This window comes from Alternaria triticimaculans (genome assembly GCF_023758025.1).
Source record: "Alternaria triticimaculans strain BMP 0046 chromosome Unknown scaffold_14, whole genome shotgun sequence".
In the NCBI taxonomy this organism is placed as follows: Eukaryota; Fungi; Ascomycota; class Dothideomycetes; order Pleosporales; family Pleosporaceae; genus Alternaria; species Alternaria triticimaculans.
In genome coordinates, this window is record NW_026055971.1 from 671933 (window position 1) to 682465 (window position 10533).

General features: G+C 53.6%; 3 protein-coding genes across 3 annotated transcripts; 1 reads left to right on the forward strand and 2 right to left on the reverse strand.

Moving 5' to 3' along the window:
- Positions 1-1796: 1796 nt before the first annotated feature.
- J4E78_008396 (uncharacterized protein) lies at positions 1797-3518 on the reverse strand (the record flags this gene model as incomplete). The annotated part of the gene is made up of 2 exons (XM_049368997.1): positions 1797-2967; positions 3034-3518. 2 exons carry the CDS (start codon positions 3516-3518, stop codon positions 1797-1799), a joined length of 1656 nt encoding a protein of 551 aa, XP_049219441.1.
- A 3294-nt stretch (positions 3519-6812) lies between these two features.
- J4E78_008397 (uncharacterized protein) lies at positions 6813-8246 on the forward strand (the record flags this gene model as incomplete). The annotated part of the gene is made up of 2 exons (XM_049368998.1): positions 6813-7026; positions 7375-8246. 2 exons carry the CDS (start codon positions 6813-6815, stop codon positions 8244-8246), a joined length of 1086 nt encoding a protein of 361 aa, XP_049219442.1.
- A 513-nt stretch (positions 8247-8759) lies between these two features.
- On the reverse strand, positions 8760-9977 carry J4E78_008398 (uncharacterized protein; the record flags this gene model as incomplete). Its single annotated transcript, XM_049368999.1, is given in 3 exon segments — positions 8760-9361; positions 9413-9956; positions 9972-9977. 3 exon segments carry the CDS (start codon positions 9975-9977, stop codon positions 8760-8762), a joined length of 1152 nt encoding a protein of 383 aa, XP_049219443.1.
- Positions 9978-10533: the final 556 nt, after the last annotated feature.

Consider the following 10533-nt stretch of genomic DNA (forward strand, 5'->3'; position numbering starts at 1 on the left):
AGATATCTCGAGCCGCAAGCGTACCGCATACGAACCGCGGTAGCGTACCGTAAGACTTCAGTGGTACCCTTCCACATGACGGGCGTCTGGCTCGCGACAGCGCAATGTCAGAAACGTGTACCGTACCAGGGCCTCGGGGGCAATGATAGATAGCGCATGTCTAGCAATGATCACATGTGTTAGTTCCATACTGGGCGTGTCTCCGCCAAGCAAGGCAGGCCTGGGTGTTGCGATTCACAAGGAGTGTGTTTTCCGACGGGGAAGGTCCGCGTCGTTCAGTTTATCAGCTGCGATGGTCAGTACGCGACAACTGCTCCATATTACCTCTTTCTGCGATGTGATCCAGTATCCCACGTCATTACCAAGAGATAGAGCGTCCAAGAGCTGCATCGCGGTTCCGCAGTCTTAGATGAAGCTTGGTCTTCAGCCATCCATCTCCCGTAAATCCAATAACATGATCGGTCCACGATGTGAACAATGCGGGGAAAGATGGAGCCGTCTGGTAATCCCGGTTAGACAATCCACACGTTATCAATTGCGGAGAAGGTCCTGCAAGGTACGGACATCGAGCCAAAACGACGTGAACCAGCATGAATAGTGTGTTCGCGGCAGTGGGAGGCTCCAATGCGTCAACCCGGAGGCGTGGTGTAGGCGGGATCGCGGTGCGCCACCAGCGGTACCGGGATGCTGGCGACGGGATCAGTTGAACGTTTTGGGATGTAAAGAGCGATGTTATATATCGCGCACCGACGCGAACATGGCTGGAGATGGCCTGAGGTGTCGTCTTCCCTTAGTCGAAGGTCCGAGATAAGCTCAATGGTGTTGCAGCGTTCGAGGCACGGTCACGTAGATGCGCATAGGATCTATGATCCGAGCGAATCGGCGGCTGTCTGCCTCGAGAACCCAAGTTTTCCCGCGGTCTGTTGTCAAGGATGTCTGTAGCTGCGCCGAAAGCCTGGCGATAAGACATGTAAGACATTAGGCCCACCTCACGACCGAGTTCCTGGGTCTCAAGGCCTCAGATTCAGCCTGTGAACATTGACCAACCTTTGATGCAGGCGACTGCGTGCGTGGGTGTTAGTGAACTGATACGGGTTGATAGTGGCGTACGCGGGGGCTGACGCGAGGCGCATCGAGGCAGATATGGTGGGCTGGCGCGCATCGCAACAATAGCGGAGAAACTTTCGGAAAGCATTGCCAGGCGCTTTAATATGTTTGTTCGATGCACGCATGTGAATTCGGGAGACTCTTCGGAGGCCAGGTAGATGGAGTGGAAGCTGCAGATATCTTGCTTTACTCAATGCACGCAGGCGAAATGTCGATCGACGTTGAGAGGTAATTGCGACCGTGCCTTAGTGAGACAAAGCAACTATCGTCTCGGACCGTATGATGCTAGGTAAGCCTGCGCGTGACAACAGACGTACCGCAGCGTTGCCAATAATAGTAGTGTCGCGTGGGAGGCCTCGTACGGATGTGTCGCATTGGATAGTCGTCCTAGCAGTGTCGCTTAGGCTATTGCAGCGGATGCCAAAATGAAGACATCACAGTCGAAGCTCAATGCATATTGTCGCTTGGGTATCTTTCTCCGCCTCGCTGTTTGTCGCATGGGTATAGCGGAGGTCGGTCATCATTCGCAAGTCGCTGTTGCTCGAGATTCGCAGAATGAATGGGTATTGATTTATGTAAAAGCGCAGCCAGTGCTCATAGGCTTCTGGCGATAGAACATCTATCCAATGACGTTAGATCATGGCAGAACATCTCTGCTATACAGGTTTCGCTGATTCGCTGAAAGCATTTCAAACAGCACGCTTGTCCACGGGGACGTTGCGCTTCAGTCCGATGAGCTGAAGCATCTCGGTCCAGAAGCCGACAGGCGGTGTGATGAAGGAGGCCTCGTAGGCGTCGATGAGAGGAGCATCCCAGACAAGGTCAACCTCATGCGGCTTCAGCCACTTCGTCCTCTTGAGGACCTTCCAGAACACGAACAGGATCGGAGCAACACCAACCATGGTGTAGTATGTGAAGAAAGACTCGATGGAGAATTCTCCCACAAAGGTGCTGTAACCGTACACGAATACAACGCAAATTTCGAAGCATAGTGCGAACCAGGTACCGTAGGGCTGGAAGTAACCGCAGTAAGGGAGGGTCTTACGGTCAAGACCCTGGACCTTGCAAGCCTTGTAGAATGCGAGGTAGGTACCGCACATGACGATGTAGTTGATGATACCTCCAGCAGTGATGATGTTGACGAGCCAGGTCAGGACCTTGGCGGAGTCGGAAGACAACTGGAGGAAGGACAGGAACGGGAAGATCATGACCACCGCAAAGCAGTAAATAGGAACACCGTTCTTGGTGCACTTGCGCAGGAACTTAGGAGCGCGGCCCTCGATAGCGAGCGAGTACAGACTGCGAGTCGCACAGTACGTGTACGTGTTTCCGGCAGAAAAGATACTGGTGATCAAGAGGGCGTTGACGAGATGGGGAAGGCCACCAATGTTGAGGTTCTTCATGGCGATGACGTAGGGAGACGCGGCAGCGCTGCTCTCTCCTGCCTCCAAGACACTGACGAGCTCTGGGTCGTTGTAGGCCAGAACAACACCAACGCAAAGAGCGCCGAGGATGAAGAAGGCACCGAATCGGAAGTAAACTGTCTTGAATGCAGTCTTGATGTAGGCACGTGGGCGCTTGGCTTCACCGGAGACCATGGAGATGTACTCAGGACCAACAATGCAGAAGGAGGCAGCCCAAAGGGAGCCGAGGAAGCCTTCGAAACGATCCAGGGAGCTACCGCCGGGCATTGGGCCTGGGTCGCGCCAGTGTCGGAAACCGTAAGCATCCTTCTGGGGGTTACCTCCGACCATGGTGATGAAGGTGAAGCAGTAGAGGATCAGGATCAGCAGAACCTTGCCTCCAGAGAGCCAGAATTCAGCTTCACCGTAAGCCTTTACAGCCAAAATGTTGCAAGCACTAAAAGCGATTAGTTCTTGTCCCTTATATAGGATACTACCCTTAGGGCAAACTGGTAGGTCTTACGCGTATAGGACAATGACGCCCGCACAGACAGCAGCGACTGGAATGTCATCTCTCCAGAATCGCAGCACAATGTTAAGGGCCGTGATCTCGAACGGGATCAGCAGAGCCTCGTAGAAGAAGAAGTTCCAGCCAGCCATGAAGCCTAGGGACTCATCAACCCATTTTCCAGCCATTCGGATGAAGCCTCCGGAGACAGGCATGAAACTGGCCATCTCGGCCATGGCGTTGTTCACGAGAGCGATGATGCAAGAGTATCCAGTGTATGCGAGGAGTAGACCGAGCGGACCGCCCTTGTTGAGAGCACCACCGATTGACACAAACAGAGCAGTACCGATGGAACCACCAATAGCGATGAGCTGGATTTGGCGGTTACCAAGGTGACGCTGCAGGTCGTCGGAGTTGTCGGTCATCTGGCCATGTTGGATATCGTCACCAGGATACGCCTCGCGGACGTACTCTCCAGAATACTTCTTGTCTTCGGCCATGGTTGCAATGGGGGGATTGTCGCTTTAGGCAAAAAGGGAATTGTCGCAAGGGGGTATTGTCGCGTATGGAAAGTCGCTTTGGTATCGGGTTTGTCGCTCTGGAGTCGACGCTTGGGGGAGGGATCGACTATCAGTCGCGTGGGGGAGCAGCAAAAGCTACGACAAAATGAGTTGCACTGGAAGCCAGTGAACGGAAGGAAGGCTACAACTTGGTAGAGGAAGTGAGATTGCCCTTGGTCGGAACCAGGACCCTGGGGGTGAAGGGCGCGGTACTTATACGGAGGACAGGCGCGGCACACCCAGTGTGCCCTGTCTGTGGATCCTCTCGGTGGTGAGCGCTGCGATGCCACTACGAGTCCAAAGAGGTTTGGTGGGGCGCTAGGCGACCGGCGACGACTAACGCCCTGGGGCGTAGTCCATGTACCGCAATTCTGGGCATGGGATTCGACGGTACAGAGTTTTCAACCCACCCCGGCTGCACTGCTGCGTAGCGACCCCGCTCGTTTTGTCGCACGCGAATGGAGATGCGCCTTCCCTCAGTAGCGGCGTCGACGGCACCACCCTACTGCGCCGGCCTGGCCAAGCCTGGCTCAGCGACGCAGCGGAAACACCTTGTTCGCCCATGGGCAAGCGCGCCTGGGTTAAGCACTGGGGTGGGCGACCAGGGCCCAGGTCCCTCGCCGTTCAAAGACAGTTAAGGGAACGTAATCCAGCGTGGCGGGCCTCCGGTGCTGGCGAGTGGCTGCATGCGAGCATGGCGATGCGAACAACAGGTAGCGGGCCATTTGTCACACCAAGCTCGTGGGTTTCTGGGGTCGGGCGCGATTGCTTCTGGCGTGGCGCTTTGCGGCTGACAGCTCGCATCTTTTGTGAGAAACAGGTCGTCTGATGCCGCCAGCTCCAAGTATGGGAGCCGCATAACGAAGCCTCTGGACCGGCTCTCGGCTGATAACAAGGAAAGAACGCCACGGTGCTTGATTCGTGTTCGCCGCCTTAGATACGTTGAGAGATTGGCATTGCGGGAAGCCGAGCCATGTACAAATCAGATGACGGCATCGCGCGTGAGAAGTACCGGTGGCCCTCGTGGGTGCCCTGGACGCTGCAGCCGGCACACAGTTCTGAATGCACAATAGGCGGCATCGCGGCATACGTCGGTCCTTCTCAGTCTGCCATGGAAGCTGTGTGCGACATGAAACTGATAGCCATCTTGGGGGTTTGCTTCGGCATATCGCGCTGGCCGTCTGAATGTGGTCGCAAAGAGCGCGGCGCCTTGGGGTCGGAATGTGGAATCTGCCTACAGGTAAGTCGCCTTATGCACAGCTTCGAAGATCCGCAGCAGTAGCGAATCCCAGGAGATATTCTGTGGAACACTCTCACTGCTCAAGCCTCGTAGGTGATAGCGCTCAGCCTCTCGCATCAGCGTGCGGTCGCTGCCTGCCTAAAAGCAATGGCTTCTCGGCATTGCCCCATGGTCGGCTGAGCGGCAATCGCGTCGTGTCTGTATTGAAGCCCGAGTCGTTTAAGATGCGAAATAATAATTTTGTGGTGTTTTCAGTGAGTAAGAGGTGAAGAGAAGAATGGAAGTCACGATAGCAGTTTGGTAATCTTCTCTCCGACTCCGGCGCCGGCTCGTCGTCGGTTCGTCGCTCCTGCCTCTCCTGCCAAATCTCTAACGAGGAAGCGACAGCGCGCAATGCATCTTCACAGGCATGGACTGAGCAGGACAACGTATTCTCGTATGTCTCTCTATTAATGCGGGTACAGCCGACGACCCTGGAAGACGACATCTATCACCTCGGCAGTATCACCTTGCGCTGCAGATGTCCAGCGGCGTACGTCTTGGCCTATAGAGCATACAACTTATCGACCCGATCTGCCTACTGTTCTCGAAATATCTCCATCGACGATTCACTTCCAGATCGCAGGCTCGCTGTGGCCGATACGTCGAGGCTGTGTGCCGCTGCATGTACATTTTCCTTCTTCGCTAAGCCTTACGATGCACACATCTAGATCCCTACCGCCGCTTTTAGGTGGTGTGCCACAACACCATCCTGACGATCACAGCTTTTCCGCGGCATTATAACACATATTTCTTGACCATCGTGCTCTTCACTTCTCTGCGCCTACACCATTTGGAGCGAGTCACGCTTCGGAACAAAACCCCTTCGTCGTAGTCATTTCTTATCAGCTTGCGGCTGGTGGAGACACAGGGTCTCCATCTTCGACCCAGACCCACTCTCACTCCCGCAGTTCCGCGATGCTTCTGGACGGTCCCTGGGATGGAACGCAGGAACCGAAGGATGTGCGGCTTTTACATGATCCCAGTCATCAATCGAAAATCCTTGGACATTGTCTATCGAAGTAAGCGGCCATGGCTGCGCACCCAACTGTAAGATCGAGTACAGGAAATGTTCTCTCTTTCTGTTGACGGCCTTGAGCTTCTCTTGGTGCTGGGTCTTGATGAGTCTACTATAAGCAGAGGGCTCTTCAACCAGGCATTGTGGATGCCTCTCGGTACGCGAAGTACTAGGCAATACCTAAGAATACCGCCTGCACGATCTTGTCGAAGTTCCAGTGAGAGCAATCATTTCTCTGAGTCTAGCACACTAACATCACAGGCTCGTTTCGTCGCAGTAGAGGCTTGCCTTTTTCGCAAGCAACGCGGTCGCATTACCAACACCCAATGTCGCTCATCTTTGGACTTCCTTTTCGGGTGCTCAAAGCGAAAATGGGCAGATTGATAAGTCAAGAGCTGCTTCGTGATACAGTTGTTTGCAGCTTGAGCTGGGGCTTAGCAGTGGTCTGCCCCGCTCCTGCCGCCTCCCTCCTGCCCCTCCATGATACGTTGGCTGCGCCTGCGCTCTACGAACCTCAGCCTCACGAGCTCAGCCACGAGGTCCCTCTTGCAGCCTAAACAGCATCTCGAGTCTAATTCTGCACGTAGCTGGTATCACGCGCGCTTTCTCCTCATACCTGCAGCTTCAACTAGTACTTGTTATCACCGAGCATCTCCTTACTCCAAGATCCCTCTCCAACCTGCGTCGCACAGCTGTGATACGTGCCCTCACAAGCCTCCGAGCGTTCTTGATACAAATCGCGCCTACAACCAAGCTCCACGTCACCTATCTTGCGCCTCGAAGACTGCTGTGCGACCCATCTTGCATCAATCTCAGAACGAACACTCTGGGCGGACATTCACACCAATCTTGCGTACCTATAAAGCCTACATCAATCCTGCGAGTTTCAAGTATTGAACAAAACCAACATTGAACGCGCCAGAGAGCACTAAACATCATGTGTCGGTGGTTCGCATACATTTCACCAACGGAGCCATGCCTTCTTTCGGACGTCCTCATCACGCCAGACAACAGCATCAGCAAGCAATGCTCTGAGCACTATCTCCCGAAACTACTGCCGCATAACGAGGAAAAGGATCTGGATGACTCCCCAGATGAGTTGATGCGTATGCGCAACTCATTACTGAACATGGACGGGCTTGGCATTGCTTGTACGTACTACAATACCTTCTTAGATCATCGTACACGTTCTCTGTCGTATAGCGACACGGCACCGATTTTCACAGCGGTCACACCCACCTTATTTAAGGGGAGAACTGGACATCTGTGTCCTGAAAGCACAATTTTTCATTGGTAAAGAAACAGCCTAAGAAGACTGCATTGCCTGATTTGGCATACAAACCTCGCCTTGTAGGGCAATGTAGACTTCAGGGCACCTGTCCAGTCTTTCCCTTGATTGAGGTGCACCGCCATATAGGTGACCTCCAGAAACTTCGAGACTTACGAATGCGAAACGTATAATGCAACCAGTCAGTTGACAACTGCTCACATACACCCAGGGTACACCACAGCGACCTCATCCTACGTTAAGCACGTCACAGGCCCCCGCCCCGCACTCTACAAGTCCCAATCCCCACCCATCAACGACTTCAACTTCAAATCCCTGTGCCACAACACAGAATCGCAATGCGTCTTCGCCCACATCCGCGCCACAAGCGGATCCGTGGTAACACAAGTAAACAGCCACCCCTTCGTCTTCGGACGCCACGTCTTCATGCACAACGGCGTCATCTCAAACTTCTCGTCCATCCGGCGCGAGATGACCTCCCTCCTCTCCTTCGACGCCTACTGCAACGTCCTCGGCAGCACAGACTCCGAACACGCCGCCGCCCTCTACATGACCAACCTAACCAACAGCAGCACCAAAGAAGCCTGGGAGAAACCCTACCCCCTCAAGAAGATGCTCGAAGCCATGCAGAAAACCGTCGTGCAAATCCTCTCCCTCCAAAAACGCACACTGGGCGAAGCCAACACCCCCAACTCCCTCAACTTCTGCACCACAGACGGAACGAAAATGCTCGCCATCCGCTTCCGCAACCACGTCTCGCAGCAGCCGCCCAGTCTCTATTGGTCTGAGTTTGCGGGTCGTACGCTCAATACGAAGTTCCCTGGTGACCCGGATAGTAAGGATGGCGGGAGTGCGGATGCAGGAGGGGAGATTGGTGAGGCTGGTGCGATGGGTAAACATACGATTATCGCGTCGGAGCCTACGACGTTTGATGAGAAGGAGTGGAATTTGATCAAGAGAAATTGCGCGTTGATGGTCGATGAAGATGGGATTGAGCGGGAGATCGAAATTGAGTATGATGATGAGCTGAATGCGAGGGATCCGAAGTTTGATGGTCCGGCTGACGTGGTGGGTGGGAAGTAGGTGGATGGTAGTGGTGATGGACTGATGGCTTGAGATTCATACACACCAGCCTAGAAGGAAACCGAACACCATGGAGCCTGTATGACCACAAGCCTGACTAGTTCTACTCATTTTATCCTAGTGTATTTTGCACATCTTGTGAGTTGTGTTTTCTTGCATGAGGTATGAGGTGCGTAGATCATGTTTATCTGCTGTTTTAGCTTGAATGATTTCGTCCCTGTAGCCCTTACGCGATGTCTCCTTTGCTCAAGGTTAGTTTTAATGACAAACATACATGGGTTCTTCATCTTGGATCTGACAGTCACCTTTCGCATCGGCGACTTGGACGTAAGATATGTTGTTTGATGTTATTACCGATCGGACGCTATTAGATCGAAGACAGACTATGGTACAAAGGCGTCCAGGTATACGCGGGAGGTATCTGACAGGTGCCATTGTTGTCGCGAAAACGATTCGCCTTCGCTAAAGTTAAATCTCAAAGTCGATCAAGTGCAAATCCACTCATCTCAGCGATCACCTATACCCAGCCTCACCGCTCCACGGTATACCATCCGGTCTAAGTCCCATAGCTTCTTTCTGCTCCATCTGCTTCCTCAATTCAGCTTCTCGTCTCGCGTCTTCCACATACCGTAACCTCTCCCTCCTAGCCTTCTCCTTCAACTCTCCGAACGGATCGAATCGCTCGCTCTCGGGGTTCTTGAAAGGATTTTGCTGCCAACTTCCGCGATCCGTGAGCGTTGTGCTTCTGGGCCTGTTGTTCAACACATCGTACGCTTTGTTGAGAGGTGGATCTGCGAAAGGATTTGGCGTTGGTGGTACACGGGTAGAGCGTTCTGTGGATACGGTTTCGGGGCGGGAGTATGGACCTGGACCGAAAAGAGTGTTGCTGCGATCGGTAGAGCGGGTGAGATGAGCGGTTGCTCCGCCAGCATTTCCGCCATTGAGGCGCGCGAAGATCGAAGACGCGTCGCCTACATGTGCAGTCTCCGGGGGTGGGACGTGATCGTTCGCGTATGGATTGAACGTCTCAAACGGCGGACCCTTGTCAATGTAACTGTGCCTCCGCTTCCGGCGCTTGATGAAGACGAATCCGGCAACTAACAGCGCTAATGCACCTATTCAACAATTAGCAACGATCTGTAACAGCGACAATGACGATGACTGACCAAGTACGCCAAGGACAATTGCTGCAGTCATGGCCTCTTTAGTCATGATAGGCTCTTGTTCTCGTTGTGGCAGCCTCTGGGGACCGGCATTTCCGTCAAGTTCTGGCTCGGCTGTGTTTTGGGGCGGCGAAGTAAGAGATATCGGAGGCATCAAAGATCGCTCCGGGTTCCCTGTTGGCATGACTTCCTTGACGATTGTTGACGTTATGGTAGGGCGAACGGCGGTAGACAAGGTGGTTTCGCCAGTGATCTGAGGTTGTGCTGCGTTGTTACCACCAGAAGGGCCGCCGAAGGTGAATGAAGGTACAGACGTAGTCGTAGCATCACTCTCTCCTGATGATGTTGGCATTGACGGAGCGGCAGTTGGATCGGGTCCGAGGGTTTGGACGGGCCTTCCCGTGGATGTCGCTGTAGCACCGCTCTGTACTGGCGAAGGTGGCTCCTCCTCGTCTTCGGATTCCGAGTCCTCGCTCTCCGATATGTCACCGCCGACTGTAGATGGGCTGCTGAATGGTGAGTCTGGACTCTCTGGGCCTTCCTCCTCCTCGCCCGCAGCGACAGGCATCGTACTCGCGATAGGATCGTCGCGACGAACGCGTCTTGGGAAGATCTTGACCGGCGATGGTCGTCGAAGTTGATAGCGAGCCATGGTAGATATGATGAAAGGTATTAAGTAAATGTACGCTGAACTGCGCTCGCGCAAGTAATATCAACAAACTATAGTAAAGTAAACAATGTCCCCAGGACTAAGAACCGAGAATGAATGTATCCGGTCGACGGAGAAATGAAAATAGTACCTGACTTCCTAAGGAACGATGATCCGCATCAGTCAAGAAGTGGAAAGGAAAGTGAAGCAATGGAGATGGAGACGCCAATGCTATCAATGTGGGATGACGGCTTGGGGGCTTGCCGTCAGGGTCATTACCCTCAGTCGCATAACGTCTCCAAAGCGCGAATCAGTGGGTCAGCTCGGAGCTACCTTGATCCCCAGCGCGGTGCGGAGTATGCCATTGAAACGGCTGTTCTGTTATTGGGCCAACGATGTTGTCCTTGAAACTAAGGCTCACCTACTGCCACAGTATACAGTGTGCGATCGTCAGGAAAGGAGTATGAAACTGTTG